Source organism: Helianthus annuus, chromosome 7 (genome assembly GCF_002127325.2).
Source record: "Helianthus annuus cultivar XRQ/B chromosome 7, HanXRQr2.0-SUNRISE, whole genome shotgun sequence".
NCBI classification, from domain to species: Eukaryota; Viridiplantae; Streptophyta; class Magnoliopsida; order Asterales; family Asteraceae; genus Helianthus; species Helianthus annuus.
The window spans coordinates 131,055,755-131,075,497 of NC_035439.2; the positions used below are offsets into that span (position 1 = coordinate 131,055,755).

Sequence of the window (19,743 nt, forward strand, 5' to 3'; positions counted from 1 at the left end):
TGAAGTATGTCCTGTTATGCCAACGATTTGGTAGGGACCACTAATGTCAGTGTGAGTGAGTTCTAATAAATTAGAGCTCCTAGTGGCACCTTTCTTATTCGCTAATGTCATTTTACCTTTAAGACATTTGACACATGTTCCAAAATCAGAGAAATCGAGAGGAGGTAAGACTTCATCCTTTATGAGATGATTTAATCGTTCTCTTGAGATGTGGCCTAAACTTTGATGCCACAACATGGATGAAGTTTCTAAGTCTCGTTTCTTTTTCATCTTTGTGAGTGATTCATTAATGTTATATGACAACAAAGATTTGGAAAAATTATCATCCAGTTCTAATCTATAGAGACCACCATCCAGAATACCAGTACCATAAAGAACAGAATCATAGAGGATAGAGAGTTTGCGATGACCATGGGAAACAATAAAACCGTCCATGTCTAACTTTGGTCCTGATACAAGGTTTTGAGTTACCTCAGGAACATATAAGGTATAATAAAATTTAATATATAAACCAGTTTTCATAAATAATTGTAATGTTCCAATGGCCTTCACTTCTAATTCTCGATCATCCCCAACCTTAAGCGTTCTTTGGTTTCTTTCCAGCTTCCAGATTTTAAGGAATCTCTGAGTTGAATTGGTAACATGAACCATAGAACCAGAATCAAACCACCAAGAATTAGCAGGAACACTTAAATTATAGGACTCAAGTATCACAAAATAATTGTTACCTTTCTTAGCCAGCCACTCCTTAAAATCAGGGCATTACTTCTGCATGTGTCTTGTCTTTTTACAGAACTTGCAGTGGATTCTGCCTAAAGAGTTCTTAGAGCTGGAAGGTGCACTTGTATTAGGATTGGGCCTTTGGACTTTAGAAGCATCCTTCCTCTGATGATTGTTCTTCCTTTTCTTAGAATTGGAGGTGGTGAAGTTAGCAACATCAGTAGTGCGATCCATCCTCATACGCTCTTCCTCCTCTACGCACATAGCGACCAGCTCACTTATCTTCCATTTGTCCTTCTGAGTGTTGTAATTGATCTTGAATGCTTCAAAGGACGAAGGAAGCGAAGTAATGATAAAATGAACGAGGAAACCATCACTGATTTCCATTTCCAGCCCCTTCAACTTATTGGCCATGTCATTCATCATCATGATGTGCTCGCGAATGCCACTCCTCCCATCATACTTAGTCGTCACCAGCTTGAGAATAAGAGTACTAGCATGTGCTTTAGACGTCCCGTTGAACTGCGCCTCCACAAAAGCCAAGTAGGTTTTAGCATCTTCAGAATCAGGAATGGCTCCTCTGATTGCATTACTGATGGACTGCTTCATAAACATGAGAGACATGCGGTTACACCTTGTCCACTTTTCATGAGTCAACTGGTCAACAGCAGTACTTTGTGGAGTAAGGTCCGTTGGCTTATTCTCTCTTAGAGCATAGTCAAAATCAAGCAACCCAAGCGTAAGCATGAGAGCATCCTTCCATGCAGCAAAGTTATCACCAGTCAAAGGTGGAATCCCGCAATTTGGCGCTGATAAGTAAGATGAGCAAGTTATGATACTAAGGAAAAGGTTCTAATGTGATCTAAGGGCACTTAATACTAAGGCAGGCATAAATAATGACCATTTTTCATTATGAAGCTATGATATTGTCTATTACTAACATCAAAATAATAGACTTAGTTAAAATTCTACTTAAACGAAGACAAATCAGCTTTGGCCAGAAATGTAATCATTTAAGCATGTGTGCAAAGTGATTGTAACAAATCAGCTTTGGCAAAAAATTGAGACAATCACTTTAGTTATGCACTTGTTAAGTATGCCATATATGAAGGAATTAAATCAGCTTTGGCCAGATATTAAGAGATTCATGTTTACGATGCACACTTAACATAGCTTTCGTAATACTTGGACGATAAGTAGATGTATCAAGTAAGCTTTGGCCAGAATGAAACATAAAAAAGCTAATTCAAGTTAAGCCATTTTGGTTTTGTATAACATTATCTGATTCTGATTAATTAACTAAGTAATTACAAAACCAATTATTTAATTGCAAACCACCTGTTAGCGCGGATCGAACTGGAAAGAAAGTAATAGAATTTTGGACAAGTCTTGGCATTTTATGAACACTCATGATTTCAGATGAATCATGTCTTGGATTCATCCGAGGTGAATGATTTCGAATCATTTCGGATGTATCCAAGACACGTAAGTTGGATGATTTCGGATTATTTCGGATGATTTCGAATGATTTCGGATGAGTCCATGACGAATGATTTCGGATGAATTATGTCTTGTATTCATCCGAAATGGTGATGCTTAGTCCGAAATGATCCGTGATGGTCCGAAATGATCAGGCAGTTATTGATCCGTGATGGACGCTTAGTCCGAAATTATCATCCGAAATGTGTTCCTCAAGCTACAAAATCCTTAATTTAGGATTTGATAAGGTTTAAATCCGAGATTTCAGGGATTATGGGATTAAGTTTCCTGTTTAATTGCTAATTATATTTATCTGTTGATTTCGAAATTATATCCATTAATAAAATAACAGATTTCGAAAATTCTGATTAGATAAAAATAAATCAAACAGGAACAAACACCCAATAATCATAAATTCATTCCAAAACTAAGGGAATTTTTCGAATCTAATCATGAACTTATGATAACCCTAAAACAAAATATTCAAACATTCATCTGAAATCTAGAAATTATTACATATTTGAACATGTTTCTCAAACTGTTGATTTCGGAACAGTTATAATGAATGAATATATGATCCGAGATGGATCCGTGATGATCCGGAATGGCATCTCAGACGTAATTATTTGAAAAACACTCATCCGTGATGCATCTGAGATGATATTTTGGATGACAGAAAACGGATTTTATTATGGTTTTCAATTATGTTTTCCAGTTTTATTCCAGATTTACGGATACAAAAAAGAACCGACTAATCAACATATGCTCTGATACCACATGCTGATCGGTTCTGTTTAAACATAATGGAAAACATGTAAACATACCTGTCACCGCAGACAGTGCAGTGGAGAATCCAGTGAGAGAAGAAGACATGGAGTTCGACATCTTTGTCAAGGTGACCTGGTTCCTCCTTAGGGTGCTGACTGATGATGGTGATGATTAAACCGAAAATGGTAATCGGTTATTGGAGAGGAGGTCGATGATGATAATGCTATGATTATTAGGTTATGTCTAAGTGTGTAACCCCTTAACCTCTACATAATTCTCCTTATATAAGCACCCATGAGGAAACCTAATTAGTTAATAAGGGTAATATGGTCCATCAACAATTACCAACTAATTACTTAATTGGTTATTATATATTTTGATCTATTTTATGTAAATGATTATAATGGCTACTAGATTAAATATTAATACATAATATATTTAATCTTACATTCTCCCACTTAGCCGAGTAATCATTTACTATGAGTATTAGATAAGCCTGATCAGGAGTTAACACTCATTTTAGCCTTAAACAAGTACTATAGCAGAGAAATACAACCGTTGAATCATTGTACAACTGAGGACCCCCATTAGTCATATTATAGCCTTAATTTAAAACCTACTCGTTATGATCAAAATACGCATAAGCCCTTTGTTTGATTTGTAACTTCATTTGTCTATATGCCATTATACCGGTTAAACATATTCTAAGAGACATAAAAAATCAAACTGAGGAACTTTCATTAATTATAAAACATAAGCTAGGACAATATGCTAAACAAGGTCTTTACAAAATCCCATATTCCGAACATGCTCTTCGTAAACCTTAGGAGGGAGACCTTTAGTCATCGGATCCGCAAGCATATCTTTAGTACTAATATATTCGATACAAAGATTATTTTCCTCAACTCGTTCACGTAAGAACAGATATTTTGAATCGAGATATAAACCAACTCTAGTCGAACTGTTACTGTTCGAGAAACTAACGGCAGCTGAATTATCACAATAAAGCTTCAATGGTCTAGAAATGGAATTAACGATTTTGAGTCCAGTAATCAGATTTCTAAGCAACATTCCATGACAGGTTGCGTTATAAACAACAATGTACTCTGCCATCATTGTGGAAGTTGTGGTCAACTGTTGTTTATGACTCTTCCATGAGATAGGGCCGCCTGCTAACATAAAGATATAGCCCGAAGTGGATTTCTTGTCATATTTGCATTTGGCAAAGTCAGAATCAGAAAAGCCCACCACTTCTAAATGATCACTTCTTATATAAGTCAGTTTATAGTCTTCCATCCCTTGCAGATATCGAAGTACCTTCTTAGCTGCTTTCCAGTGATCTAGGCCAGGATGGTCTGATAACGACCTAACATTCCAGCAATATAAGTGATATCTAAGCGAGTACAGACTTAAGCATACATCAGGCTCCCGACTACTGACGCGTAAGGTATCTGGCTCATTTTCTCCTTCTCAACCTCTGTTGTTGGACACTGGAATGAACCGAAAACATCTCCCTTAACTACTGGAGCGACGGAGGGTTTGCACTGTTGCATGTTGTAACGTGTGAGGACACGATCTATGTAAGCATTTTGAGACAATCCTAAGATCCCTTTGTGTCTATCTCGGTGAATTTCAATGCCAATGATGTAAGAACCATGTCCGAGATCCTTCATGTCGAAGTTATGCGAGAGTAACCGCTTCGACTCATGCAACATGTCTAAACTATTACTTGCCAATAGAATATCATCTACGTAAAGGACAAGTATAGTAAAGTTGCTCCCACTCATCTTGAGGTAGGTGCATTGATCCACTTGATTCTTCATAAAACCTTGTTTCTTCATGACTTTATCAACCTTGAGGTTCCACTGACGTGATGCTTGTTTTAACCCGTAAATGGATTTCTTCAACTTACATACTAGATGCTCCTGACCTTCAGGTTTAAAGCCTTCAGGTTGTTTCATGTAAACATCTTCGTCCAAGTCTCCGTTAAGGAAGGCGGTTTTAACGTCCATCTGATGCAACTCTAAATCAAAATGAGCTACTAGGGCCATAACGATCCTTAATGAATCTTTACGAGAGACAGGTGAAAACGTCTCTTGATAATCAATTCCCTCTTTCTAAGTGCAGCCCTTTGCAACCAATCTCGCTTTGTAGCGTTCAACGTTCCCATTCGGATCCAATTTTGTTTTGAACACCCATTTACATCCTACTGGTTTGACACCGTTGGGTAATTCTACCAAATCCCAAACATCATTTTTCTTCATGGATTCAAGCTCATCAATCATTGCTTTATTCCATTCAGAAGACTGATCACTGCTAATGGCTTCATTATAAGAGATAGGATCATTTAGCTTTCCAGGATCCATTTCAGTCAGGTAGGTAACATAATCATCCCAATTAGTAGGCCTTCTTTGCCTAGATGACCTACTGAGTGGATTATCGGGTTCAACATTGTCTTGGTGTTGAGCGTTTGATGTGCCTTCGTCATGAGGTATAATGGGTTCTGATTGTGGAGGTGAATTTGGAGTTGGTGCAGTAGCTTCAGGTACAGTAGTTGCATTGGGTACAAAAGGAGTAATCGGAGTAATGGAAAGCGACGAGTCTCCCCCCCCCCCCGCGTCTTGTACTTCTTTCAATTCTTTGTAAGGGTTGGTACTGCTCCCACTGACCTTGAAATCCTCCAGGAACGCAACACGCTTGGTTTCAACAATACGGGTGACATGGGAAGGACAATAGAAACGATAACCCTTTGAATTATCAGGATACCCGATAAAGAAACAGGTAACTGTTTTAGGGTCAAGTTTCCTTAGGAAAGGATTGTAAACTTTTGCTTCAGCAATGCAGCCCCATACTTTCATATATTTAAGACTCGGTTTCCTTCCTGTCCAAAGTTCATAAGGAGTTTTAAGGACAACCTTAGAAGGAACTCTATTGACTATATTTAAGACTCATGTTTCCTTCCTGTCGAGTTGGACCCGGAACACTTAACACACCTAAGTAGAGTGAAAATGTAAACTTTGTGGTCAAATATGAATTGGTAGTCACAATTGATTCTTTTTTTGTCTTAGTAGTTATAATAACAAAAATGATATTTTATGATAATTTGTCTAAATTTTTTTATTTGCAGGGGTTTCGTATTCCACATTGTAGCTATGTATAGCGGATCCGGCAAAGGACCGGTGACTGGTGCCTAGGTTAGTGGCGACGAACCGTTGTGGACCTTGTCTGAGGTCATGAAGAGCCACTGAACTTTAATCATTTGTAGCATCAATTGCTCCGCCTGTATACTAGGTGCCTATTCTATTAAGAACTTTCAACCTTATTTATTAAAAATCATATTGTGCCATTTACATGTGCTTCATGTTCTATGGATCAGACTCAATGTGTGTAAATGACTAACATTGGTATATATTCCATAGGAGAACACGATTCTTTGATTTTTTTTTCCCGGTGCTTGATGAAGCAGATTGGATTCTTGATATGGGATTTACCAGAAGTTTGTTTCATTCTTATAATAAACAAGACCAATTTTTAATTCCAAACATAAATATCCGCAGCAACACGCGGGCATCCCTACTAGTATAAATGAAAGTGAAAATATATAAAAATGTTCCTTGTGATTTGTTTAAAATCTTGATTTAGTCCTTAGAGAATATTTCATTGGGTATTTTGCTGAAGACCATATGTTTTAACCCATACCGTCTATTGTCAAAACAATCTCACCCAAATCGAAATAATCATTTTTTAAAGTATTTTCCCCGACCGTGAGTTCTTCTTCTCAGTTACCTCCATTCGTCTGACCCGTCCATTTTACTAGGCATACTTGGAGGCAAATTAAAATATGAATATTGTTTGTAAAACTAAAAATTAACCAATCACAAAAGCAAAAAAGTAAAGCAAAACATTCAAAACTTTAAGGTTGTAAATGACTGTGGTACAAAATATAACAAAACCACTACACCATTGTACAAAACAGACTGAACATAAAAAAGAAATTAGCAGCGTTTGGGATCAACTAATTGATGTGCAAATAAACTAATATTTTGTTCAGCAGAGCACACAGTAATATTAACAAATGATGGTTATGTTTTACATAAGCAGATGCAGTTTAGAAGGTTTTATTCAAAAAGTATAATAATATTAAGGAGCACTAGTCAAAAGTTGTTAATTCTTGAAAGTCACAAAACCAACTTGCTCAGCAGCATCTGTAGTAGGTTGAGTTCTTCTATCTGGTGCATCACCCGTGACACTAGAGCAAATACAAACAAACACACTGATTAGTGAAAAGAGGTAAATAAAAATTAACTAAAATGACATAGCTTCATTTGCCACGTTTACTATAGATATGAACCAAATTAGAACCCCGTGTATTACACGGGTTGAATAAATATAATTTTATATACCAAATAATATATAAATATATATATCTTTAAAAATCTCGTTTATTACACGGGTTGAATAAATGTAGTTTTATATATATCAAATAATAAAACAATATATATTTAAAATCTTGTTTATTACATGAGTTGGATAAATGTAATTTTATATATTAAAAAAAGTTGTATTTTTAAGAACCCCGTTATTGTAAGTTATATTTTTTAAAATCTCGTGTATTACACGAGTTGCATAAATGTAATTTTGTATAGTAAAAAATAAAAATGTTATATCTTTAAAAAACCTCGTTTATTACACGGGTTGAATGAATTTAATAAAAAAAACTATATCTTTAAAAAAACTAACGGATATACTCGATATACGATGGATGGGGTGATTGTGGTGATTGTTCTTACAAATTTCACGTAAACATAGTGATTACCGTATTTGAGTTGAGAGTTGAACACAAAAATAAAAGTATAAAACCAATAAACATTGATTAATATTTTTGTTTACCCATTATAAACATTTTTTAAATAGGTTCTACCATTAACTACTTTAGTTTAATAAAATAATCCAATAAATATTTAAAAATATTAGATTATCTCCCATACGAATTGTTTAAATTTATATTAAATTTAATTTTATAATTATCTTTTAATTGATTCTATTATCTATAAAAAAATAGATGGCTTCAATGAATGACATGTGTCCTCCCATTGGTTTCTTTTATTATATAGTACTAGCGGTAAGACCCGTGTGCAAACACGGGTCGTTTCTTAGAAAACCATGCATAACACATTTTATTAAACAACGAATCATTATACATTTATATATTAGAAATAGAAATGATACAATAAAAAAGCTATAAATACTACAAAGTGATCGTGCGAATGAGTCTTGTTCCTTAACCAAGTTATTGTGTTTCGACAAACAGGTAACAATATAAGCGCCATGTTTAACTTCGAAGTCTCGGCTGCAACCGTCAAACTGCTATACCAAACCATTAAACCAACTAATCGTGTGAACGAGTCTTGTTCCTTAACGAACTAATGTTTTAAAATAGAATTTAAAAAACCAATTCAAACTGCTATACTAAACCATTAAACCTTCAAACTATGAACGACTCCTCAAATCGCTTTGGAAGTGAACGCCTCCTCAAACTCTCAACTGCTGCTCGATTTGATCCGCCAACTTTTAAGCCTCTATCTTTTATCATCACGTCATCATCGGCTTCATTGTCTTTGAACTCACTCACGCTCATAAGATGCGAATACCTTGTACATGATATCTAAAAAACAAAGAGAAATGAGTATTAATCACGGACAATATGTACTTACCTCACCCTTTGCCTTTGTGTGCCGGTGCTTGCCTTCAGTAGCTGTTGAAGATGATCGAAACGGTCCCTGTGATAATCCACACATATGCACAGCTGCTTTATCGCCTCTCAGTTATCCTCACAAAAACTCAACATCCATTCGTCTTTCACGTGAATTGTGTTTTCGAGTTCATTAATCTTCTCATCTTTTTTCGCACTTGTCGTCTTCATATCCTCCAATGATTTTATCAACCTGTCATTCTCAGTTTCACAAAACTTAATTTCATCACCATTTCTTCCAACGTTTGTTTCGCGTCTTCGTTCATTTGCTTCAGCTGAATCTGCATGGCTTGAATTTCGTTCGTGATTTTCGTAACTCGTGTTCTTACGTGGTCGTAATCTTCTTCAAACTCTATAGTGAGAGAGTCAACACTGGTCAAGGTCTCATTAACTTGATTTTGTACCTCCCTTTTGATATCAGCAATCTTTTGGGTTAAAGTTGAGATTTTTTCTACTAAAGATTTGTTTTCTTGATGCAGCTTCTCTTCTTTCGCTGCATGCTCGTGTTTCGTTTCGCTTAATGTCTGTTCCGTTACACGAAGCTTCTGTGTTGATAACCGAATTTTGACTTCGAGGTTTCTGATAAGTTCGATCAACATGTTGACTTCATCTCCTTTGATTTCAAGATCACTTTTAAAGTCTTCAATGGTTTCTTCTAGTTATTCAACAGTTTGTTCTTCCAACTGGAAACCGTTTTCCATTTCCGACGACATTTCATCAATTTTCTTATGTAGATGTTCGATCTCTACCATGTGGACATCCTTCTCTTCTAGTAATCTTTCTTGATCACCATTCTTGTTTGTGATCTGTTTTCTGTTCAACCAACTTTTGGAATTCCCCTTTTATGCTTTGTAATTCTGACTCAAAACCATCTTTTTCTACCTTCAGTTGATCGGTAATGGTAGTTAGTTCTTCAACGACTTTCATGGTTGTCTCTCTTTCCACCATTAACTAACTAACAATAATTCATTGCATCATAAACCTATAACTCATAACAACAATAATTAGCCATAATTAACAGTTTAACATTGTAAACTCGAATTGTTAGAAGGAATTTAAGACAGCATATACCTGAATCCTCAACAGATTCTTCGAGCTTCATATGGAGATCGAATTGTTGTTGAGATTCTGATCCAGATGTAGATTAATCAAAGTGATCGAATTGTTGCAGACTCTATCACCAGACTCCTCGAACTCATAAGTAACGAAAGAGCCGAAACCTGGAGGACTTTTGAGTTTTGTGATCATACATCATCACCATGTTTGTGGTGACCTGAACTGGTCAAAGTAGTTCTTGAAGTCATTCTCGGTGAATGTAGATACTATACCGCCTCAACAATTTTTTTTTCATGTGGATGGCCCAATGATTGGTGAACACTCACATTCCCCCTTTTAACAACTTGTGGATCATCCTTTAAGACCAACTTCTTCACCTCCACCTATCCCAAAATCGACAAAGTTTGTAACTTTACACAAATCTATAATCAATGCAATCAAAGATTCATTTGATAGAACCTGACAATCTCATACTTCAGCATTCAAAGAATTATTAAGCTCTATTTTAACCCAACAGTGGCTTCAAACACTGTTTTAACCCAACAGTGGTTTCAAACAATGTTTTAACCCAAAAGTGGTTTCATAACACTGCTTTAACCCGACAATAGTTTCAAACACTGTTTTAACCCAAAAGTGGTTTCAAAAAACTGCTTTTAACCCGACAATAGTTTCAAACACTGTTTTAACCCAAAAGTGGTTTCAAAACACTGCTTTTAACCCATCAGTGGCTTCAAACACTGTTTTAACCCAAAAGTGGTTTCAAACACGTTTTAACCCAAAAGTGGTTTTAAAACACTGTTTTAACCCAACAGTGGTTTCAAACACTGTTTTAACCCAAAACAGTGGCTTCACTTTTTATCGGGTTAAAACACTGTTTTAACCCAACAGTGTTTAAACCTAATCTTTTTGATAAAAACTATATAGTACTCGTGCATTCATTAATTAAGTACATATTTTCTCATAAATATGAATGTTTAGTATAGCTTTACAATATAATCATACTTGTAATTGTAATACCTTTGAATGCATCATCCTCAGAAATTTACTCAGGCAACTTCATTAATTCATTGACTGAGGCTGCTTGGTGGTTACTAATAACATACTGTCTTTACAATGCCTGTATCTCTCTCTTCAATTTAGTAGAATCCTGTTCAGCCTGTGAAAAAAGACGAAGGATTTTGTTCACCAACCATAAAAGAACACACATATCAACAATAACCAAGATTTATATTACCAAGATAAGTTTTGTTCTCAAGGAATCCAACTATGCACCAAGATCAGAGTTACCAACAACTTCAATATCCATTGCATCACCATCAGATGCTTCATCTTGCAGACAGATAAGATATTGAATTTAGTACAAAGATATATGTATGATGATTAAGATATCCAAGTTTTCAACTTCTGGAGACTTTTATATCTCAACTCATGTTATCAAAAAATAAATATATATAGCCTTTCTCAAAGTAACTCTTTAGATCGAAATTACTATATATATATATATATATATATATATATATATATATATATATATATATATATATATACCTCTCACTGCTTTTCTTATGTCACTGCATCTTCTTCTTGTCAAGTGAGTCGTCGGTTTTCTCATTTGGTACATTCGATGAATTCGTAGACTCAATCGTCGTGTTTGAAGCTTTTTTTTGCCACAGATCTTCTTATTCTGTAGCATTCAATATAATAAAACATAAATTCAGAATACTATGTGAATACAAATCAAAAAATTCAAATAGACTACAAAATTTGTTTTGGCGGATACTAATTTTGCTCAAAACTTAAAGGACATAAAATGCATTTTACCCATTTTTTTAATGTGAAACTTACCTTCTTTAACTCTGGTTTCAGAGGAAAAAAAACTCGGAATCGGTCTTGCTTTGAACATAAGACTCTTTCTTAACATCTTAATCTCGGCTTCTTGATGTTCCTGGTACAAAAAATGAAAAATCAAATACAATTTCTTGTTATAATCTACCACAAAGGGGTCCACGACCTTTAACCTTTAAACGTGTAGGAAAACTTAAATTAACCTTTGTTTTTGCTTGCAGTGTGTTTTTTTCCTCTTCTTTTGCATGGATTTTCTCCTCGAGCTTCGAATAGAACTGCCAAAACAAAAAGTTTAGAAACAAAAATAAATAAATTATAGTCATTGAGCTAATCATAGTTATGATCCACAAAGTCAAAAGAAAAGTCAATTTCCAACCTCTTTACGTTTTTCGGCTCTTTCGTTACACCTAAAACTAAAACTATAGGCTAGCAGGGTTCCCTGTTATTGTGGCTTCTCATCTCCTGTTGTGGAGCTTCTATTCAACAAAATTAAGGACAAACTGAGTATCTTCACATTCAATTTCGATTTAGAATATAAGGTATATAAGAATATACAAGATGCTGAAGTCTAGTATGAATTCTTTAAACGTGTAGCGAAACTTAAATTTACCTTTGTTTTTGCTTGCATTGTGTTTTTTTTCCTCTTCTTTTGCATGGATTTTCTCCTCGAGCTTCAAATAGAACTGCCAAAATCAAAAGTTTAGAAACGAAATAAATAAATTAATATAATCTTAATTATTGTTATTTATAAAATCTGCAAAAAAAAAAAAACAGGAAAGAAAGATCAATACCATAAGATCCTTTTCAGGTTCGGTGGCTTCCAATGCCATGGGCACAGGTTGATCTTCCTCATCTTCAAATATCTTAAGACTCTCAGTTGACTGTGTCGGCTTCAAAACGTCCTGATTTCGATAAAAAGCTTCATTTTTTTTAATAAAACACACATTAAAATAAACGATGATAGAGATCGACCAAAATCACAACCACATCTGAACCATTTTTTACCACTTAAATTATACATACCTTCACCTCGTTTGTCACTTTGAACATACAAAATGCGCAAATTAGTTCAAAGTAGAGCAAATCACTTAAATAAAGAAAAGATGAAAACTATTCAAAAACTGTGCTGATATGCTACCTTGACCAATAGACTGAGAAAATAGTCCGATCATGGTAACCGGACATATTGTAATCTTATAATGTCCACTCCCCACACCTTAATGGTGAGATCATCACTACAAATTTAAGCCTCAATTATTGAGTTGTTAAAGGATAATGCCCATACTGTAGATGTGTGTCCACTGAAGTCATCATGATAAATTTATTAGATTTGTACATGATGCTACTTAATCAAGAGCATACGCTAAAAGATATGTGTGGTTTACTTTAAATTGTCACCTGTTTGATTCACTTAGAGTCTGCACATAATGCCAAGCATCGCTATCACCATCCTCTGCCCAAACCTGAAAATACATGTAAACAATAGCACTGATTAACTAAAAGCACAGGTAAATTTCCCAAATCAATACAGTTCCAATCAGAACCCTAGATCCTGATTAACTAAAAGCACAAGTAAATTTCCCAAAACAATAGCGCTGATTAACTAAAAGCACATGTAAATTTCCTGAATCATAAGGTTTTCAGCAATAACAACCATCCCGTAAAAATTTATAGTGGCCTGAATCGACAGAATACTTTACCAAACTGATCTCTCCAAGGAAAAATGGATCGTCAAACTTCCGAAGAGCGGATTCCAAATAATCAAAAGCAACACCTGATCAAATTTCAAAACGTTACATTATAACAAAACGTAGATACAAAATGGCCATGTCACGTATTTGATAGATTGATTAATACAAAAGGAGCTATAACAAAAGTTTTGAGTTATACCAGCTTCTTTCACAACATCTCCTTTAAACGATGATAAAACTGTTTTACTAAATGTGTCGTTGTATGTGAATAACTCCTCAGCAAACTCTCTTTTGGTAGGATCCTATACAAAAGCTTGTTACAATTTTGATAGAGGGTAGAAACGAAAATGTGACAGATGTTAGTTAAAGCTTACATCTGGTAGTAATGCGGCCCGTCAAAGTGAGCATCTAGATATTTCACCAAATCCAGACTTTCTCCAATGATTTTGTTGTTATGTTCAAGAGATGGCACCTTAAATACATATAATATCAGCGATAAACACACGTTACCTTATATAGTTACTTATCATTCATTTTTTGCAGAGTAAAAAAAGCTAATCTAAAATTGAGGATATGTTGTGCGTATTAATGTCATGATGTTGATCAGGAATGTGAATTAGTGAGAATTCAAACTCCGCTAGAGAATAACAGTTTTGAATCAGTGAATAATAGATCATAAGATTGTAGTTGTTGCAGTGAAGATAAAATTAATGTGAGAAACGACAGCTGGCGAATTAGAACAACAAATTAAATTAGAAAAAGAAAGCAATTAAACCTTGAACTTAGCATGGTGAATTCACTCTCTCTCTCTCTCTCTCTTCCATAACCTGAAACTGGATCCATATCTGAACAAAGTATTGGTGGAGAAGATACTTCTTCCTTCCAAAACCACCGCCGGTATTCTTCTCCCTTAGAAATCCTCTAAGGTAATAATAATTCATGTGTCTTGTTTGGTGTAGATCTGAATTTGATTTGAGTAATTAAGTAGCTTGTTGTCTCGATTGCAGTTGAATTCTGGTAAAGTTGTTGCTGTTGGCCCCAGAACTCATGATTTATCCGGTAATAAGATTCCGGTAGGTGTTAAGGAAGGAGATTTAGGGCTGGAGAAGTGCAGAACTCATGAGTTTTAGAGAGAGAGAATGCGGCGGAGAGAGAGAGAGAGAGAGTTGAGAGTTCTGGATTTGAAAATGAGTTTTAGAGAGAGAGTTGAGCTTTTTATACGACTGTTATTTAAATTTTGAATCTGGAGCCATGTTTAAATTTTGAAACTGGAGCCAAAATTTTGAATGGGCAGTGGTTTGATGAATTTATAACATATGTTTGGAGGCTTGGAGGGGCAGTGGTTTGAAAAGGTAAATGTGGGCCATCTTTGAATTTTAAAGTCTTTTAATATTAAGGTTTATGATGTAAAAATGACATAAGAAAAGACTTGTTGGACATGCTCTCCTGCTGACACATCAGCTTTTCTTATGTCATTGGTATTTCTCCTTTTATAGAAAGTATAGATAGATATTAAGAAAACAAATTAAAGACAAATAAAACCTGATGGCAAATAAACCCAAGACTGATCTCCATCTTGTTCTACCAGAATTACCCCTTCAAAGATATCCAAACTCACTAGCCTTTCCAACATTGCTATATGATGTGATAACATGTAATTTACGCCCTTAATTACTTGATTAACAAGTGATTAAAGCGATAATAAATAGTGTTTACGACGCAAATTAACTTAATTAGGCCTTTAGTATGCCTAGGAACGTCTATCCGACATTACAGTACATGTATGACGATCTGCGGAAAAAATTGTAAAACGACAAACAATAACGAACTGAAACTAAACAAAATATTGACAACGCCGACAAGTGCGGACTTTATACAAATAATTTATATTTGTGAATTTATTGTGCTTCTGTACGTCACAAAATGCAAACGTGAACGAAAACGCAACTGCAGGAACGCACCGGCAACGAAACGGAAGCATCGGACACACGTATTAACTTCAAAACTAAAATTTTACAATATATTTAGCTTCCTAATTAAATTTTATATCCGTAGTCGAAACCGGATCGAAAAACAGATTAAAAACGACAACGACGCAATTTTCGCGATTATTACTGTGATTGACGAACGGGCGCGCAAACAATGTCTACCGATACTAGTTCACGAAAATTTAACCCAAAATTTTATTTTTCGACGCGTATGAAATTCGGGTTACGAAAACAGGTCTCGTAAGAATTTACAAGCCGTTCTAAATATAGAAAGCGGGCTTGTGGGCCTTAGGCCCAAACCGAAGCCCACTAAACTAACCCTAATTATTTTCAGCCGCTACCATGTCCATTATGTTTCCTCCTGCTTTCTTTGTTGTCTGATAATACCCAACACAGAGACACATAAAAATGGAGATCAGAACTTCATCTCCTTTACCTACCTTGAAGAAACCCTAAATCCCTTACACAAACAACACCTTTGAGCTCCTCCTTCCCTCTCGATCTACACATCAGACCAGTGACCGGCGGTTGCCGGTGGTCCTCTCCGACGGCGCGAGATAGCGTCCGACATACCCCTCCACTCACTCGATCTCTCTCTCTCTCTCCTGTTGTCCCTCTCTCAGTTCCGACGAAGATCACAGCCGGCCGAAGTTGACAGAGCCGGTGGTGCACCGGCGACGACAGGCAGCGCCGACGCCGCTCACGGCGGTGGTGGAATTTCGCGAAGATTGTTCAGTTGTTTGTCCACGTTGATGAAGATGGTGATGCCATAAGGTCGAAGATGCAGATGATGATGTTGATGATGAGAAAGACGGTGGTGGTTTTCAGGTATTGGTTCGACTTCAGAACTTCTGTCCGATTCTCGCCGACGACAAGCTCAGTTCAGGTCTGAGTATTGCTTTGTTTTCTGGAACAAGTCAACTTCTGGTGACTCGGGTTATCATCACTTCAGTTTAGTTCGAGGGTGGTTATATTTGGTTCGGTTCATATGCAGTTAGATCGGGTTAGTGATTCAGGTTTTCGGGTCAGCGGGATTCGAGTTTGGTTCAAAGCTTCAGGTCACGGTTCGGTGTGATTCAGGGTAGTTCGGTCAGCACCGGGTCATAAGCGGTCAAAGCTGGTCAAAGGTCAGACCGTTAGGTTTGGTCAACGGTTCGGGTCAAGCGTCTTGGTCAGACTCAGCTTCGGATTCGGTTGACTCGGTCAAACTGAGTCAAGTCGGTCAACTCTCAGTCAAGTGGTTCGACGTTTCGACTCGAGACTTGGTAAAAGTTAACGAAACGTTAAATTTTTACGTTTTTTTAACTCGTTTTAGCTAACTGATTACGTGACAAACGAGCTCGGAACGATTTTATTATAGTTTACGCATTTTGAAATATTTAGCAAATTGATATATTGTTTGAATCTTTATTGAATTTTGATAAAATAACGAACATAAAAAAACAGAGCAAACTCTACTCGTTTTTCGAGTAAATCCGTGAAAACAAAACGAGTTTTATTATAAAACAAAACTATCAAATTCAAACAATTATTACAAAAACATACACAAATGTATTTTACCTTCGACAACACGTTACGACATACAAAAACGACATTAACGCGAACTCTTTTTATAAAAATGCATATAATGAATTATATTTGTTATAAACGATTAACATTTTGGAACTTTTTATAAAATAAATATAAATAATTACGTTTATTTCAAACGTCAAAGTTCGGGAACTCTTTTATAAAATAAATATACTTAGTTATACTTATTTCGAACAACAAATACTCGGACACATTTATAAATAAATACATTATTATTTGTGTTTAGTTTAAACATCGAGATTTCGGGAATTCGTTTTATAAAAATAAATATAGTTTATATATTTTATTTCAAAACGCCAAACAACTTGTATTCTATTATAAATAAATATAACTATTATATTTATTTTAAACGACCATGATTCAAATTTCTATAAGATAAATATAACTATTTATATATTTATTTCAAACACAACAACTCGGCGATTCTTTTATAAAATAAATATATTTTTTATATTTATTTCCAACGCCTAAACGGAATATACATATACTTGACAAATATCATATGAGACACGATATGTAATATGGGTTGTTATATATTATTTTCACATAAATTTTTTTACATACATGTACGACTTTGCGAGGCGACTAACACGATTATAACAATATGTTTATATATTTTTAGAGTAAATTATGTTTTTGGCCCCTGCAATTATATCACTTTTACTATATTAGCCCAAAATAAGAAATTTTAACATATCTGCCCCCGTGGTCTCTATAACTAACCATTTTGGCCCCTAAGTCTAGAGATCATGGGGGGCCAAAATGGTTAGTTATAGAGACCATGGGGGCCAAAATGGTTAGACTTAGGGGCCAAAATGGTTAGTTATAGAGACAATGAGGGCATATATGTAAAAGTGATATAACCACAGAGGCCAAAAACGTAATTTACTCTATATTTTTATATATAAATATTTATATTTATATATTTCAAGTCCCTCAAAAACCAAGTATTTCCACGACTTAGTAAGTTCACCGACATTAAAGGAAATTTAACAAATATAATTTTTTCGTTTATTTCAAGTTAACAACTTACCGACGAATCGTTCGGTTAACGATTCGGTAGAGCTCGGTGACACGTAGTTTAGTTATCACGTATATTTAGAAACTTATAAGATATTCCATGTTAGAATATTGTAGAATGCACGCTAGCGAATCACGTCTTGAAAACGACTACACAGAATCACAATTAGCTAGCTTTGCACATGGAAATCCAGGTGAGTTCATAACCCCCACCTTTTTACGGTTTTACATTTTTATAAATCTTTTCAGGGTGGAAAGACATGCAAAGTTTTTCAAAGTTAAACTATATTTCGAAGAACGAAAACTCACATTTCTAAACCGATTTGAAATTAAATTTCAACGAACTCAAATGGTTTACGAAAGATTCATATTAAATATACCGGTTTTACAAAACACACGTGTATTTACGAAACATGCATGATTTTCATGACTAGAGACGAGAATGTCCTAGTTACAACAACTGGGCTGGGTTGGTCTGCGTACGAAAAACGAGACAACCCAATGGGTTCATCTCCCCCTATTCTCTTAACTATTTTTGGATTTATAACTATCGGGGGGTGAAATACATGTCAACTTGGGTATGATTTAGCTAAGTAATGAACTATTAGATCATGTGAGCATAGACTAAATCTGAAGTGCCATTAATTCATTTAAGAACCACGGGACAAGGTTAGATATAATGGGTACGGTCGAGCCCCACTCATGGTCCTCGTGTGACCACTTAGAATGCTGTTGTGTCCCAGTCGAGGTGATTCGACACGGTCGAGGTGATTCGACACGGTCGAGGTGATTCGGCACGGTCGAGGTGATCTGGCACATTCAAGGTGATTCGACATAGTCGAGATGATTCGACACTGTCGAGGTGATTCGACATTATCGAGGTGATTCGACACTAAAGATCGTCTATTCGGGTTGAGTACTTCCTATGTCGTCACATATATTAATGTCCTTGCAAAACATTAAATTGATCTGTTTATAGACGCTTTACATACTGGTTATCAAAAGAATTCTCTCAAATGTTTACAAGTTTATTTGGACCTCACAGTTTTCATATTTTCACAACAACTTTTAAAAACCGGTTATTCAAAAGATTTATTTCAAATCTTTTACAAACAAACTATGAACTCGCTCAACGTTACGTTGATTTTTCGCATGTTTATTTCTCAGGTTACTTTTTCAAATAATGACGCGGTTGGAATAGGATAACCATTGGAGATTCGAGTACTTAGTGAGCGTTCGTTTTCTAGAAGTCTTAGGTTATTTGCTTCCGCTGTGCAATGAAGATACCGGTCCAGTCACGCCAACTCTGATATTTCGGGGTGTGACATATGACCCCAAAGATCCATAAAATTGTGGATTTTCATTCTGTTGTCGTTCAGTTTTACTAGTCATCGTGCAAGTTCCACCCGGACCTCTTTGGCATCCAATTCCCAAACCCTCCCATCTGCTGTACTAGCATAAAGTTCTAAACAATGGCATGCATTCTACCAGAATTACCCCTTCCAAGATATCGAAACTCACTGGCCTTTCTAACATTGCTATATGACCCCAAAGACCCATAATAATTGTGGATTTCCATTTTGTTGTCGTTCAGTTTTACTAGCCATCGTGCAAGTTTCACCCGGACCTGTTTGACATCCAATTCCCAAACTCTCCCATCTGCTATACTAGCATAAAGTTCCAAACAATGGTGTACAAGAACTCAAGAGAATCGCCCACTAGATATTCAACAATCTTATTTCCATCAAGCTGGTCGAAACCCGTGTAGCCAGATAAATTTGGTATTGCACTGCATCAATGCACAAATCATCAACAATTCTCCAATACCCATTAA

The 19,743-nt window shown here is 35.6% G+C and overlaps 3 protein-coding genes across 3 annotated transcripts; all 3 read right to left on the reverse strand.

The window, feature by feature from the left end:
- Positions 1–8,223: 8,223 nt before the first annotated feature.
- Positions 8,224–9,378, reverse strand: LOC110866914 (COP1-interactive protein 1-like; the record flags this gene model as incomplete). Its single annotated transcript, XM_035975037.1, has 2 exons — positions 8,224–8,787; positions 8,913–9,378. Coding segments are annotated over 2 exons (576 nt in total), but the record flags the coding sequence as incomplete, so codon positions are not given.
- Positions 9,379–11,039: 1,661 nt separating this feature from the next.
- LOC110866915 (protein WAVE-DAMPENED 2-like) lies at positions 11,040–12,670 on the reverse strand. Its single transcript, XM_022116062.1, has 7 exons — positions 12,644–12,670; positions 12,412–12,522; positions 12,231–12,303; positions 12,118–12,128; positions 11,824–11,895; positions 11,621–11,720; positions 11,040–11,104 (listed from the first exon to the last, which is right to left on the reverse strand). The coding sequence occupies exons 1-7, from the start codon at positions 12,668–12,670 to the stop codon at positions 11,040–11,042; spliced, it is 459 nt and encodes a 152-aa protein (XP_021971754.1).
- Positions 11,834–14,135, reverse strand: LOC110866916 (glutathione S-transferase L1-like). The gene is made up of 9 exons (XM_035975038.1): positions 14,112–14,135; positions 13,686–13,783; positions 13,511–13,611; positions 13,321–13,394; positions 13,019–13,083; positions 12,412–12,855; positions 12,231–12,303; positions 11,997–12,096; positions 11,834–11,895 (listed from the first exon to the last, which is right to left on the reverse strand). Exons 1-6 carry the CDS (start codon positions 14,133–14,135, stop codon positions 12,789–12,791), a joined length of 429 nt encoding a protein of 142 aa, XP_035830931.1. The 3' UTR covers positions 11,834–11,895; positions 11,997–12,096; positions 12,231–12,303; positions 12,412–12,788.
- Positions 14,136–19,743: the final 5,608 nt, after the last annotated feature.

Excerpts from the sequence above, each read along its gene's own strand:
- LOC110866915 (XM_022116062.1), bottom strand. The coding sequence starts at position 12,670 with ATGTTCAAAGTGACAAACGAGGTGAAG. Across the intron at positions 12,523-12,643 it reads AAGTGACAAACGAGGTGAAG|GACGTTTTGAAGCCGACACA; the intron begins GTATGTATAATT and ends TATCGAAATCAG. Across the intron at positions 11,721-11,823 it reads CACTGCAAGCAAAAACAAAG|GAACATCAAGAAGCCGAGAT; the intron begins GTTAATTTAAGT and ends TTTTTGTACCAG.
- LOC110866916 (XM_035975038.1), bottom strand. The coding sequence starts at position 14,135 with ATGGAAGAGAGAGAGAGAGAGAGA. Across the intron at positions 13,395-13,510 it reads AGATGTTGTGAAAGAAGCTG|GTGTTGCTTTTGATTATTTG; the intron begins GTATAACTCAAA and ends AAATTTGATCAG. Across the intron at positions 12,856-13,018 it reads ACTCTAAGTGAATCAAACAG|TGATGATCTCACCATTAAGG; the intron begins GTGACAATTTAA and ends TTAAATTTGTAG.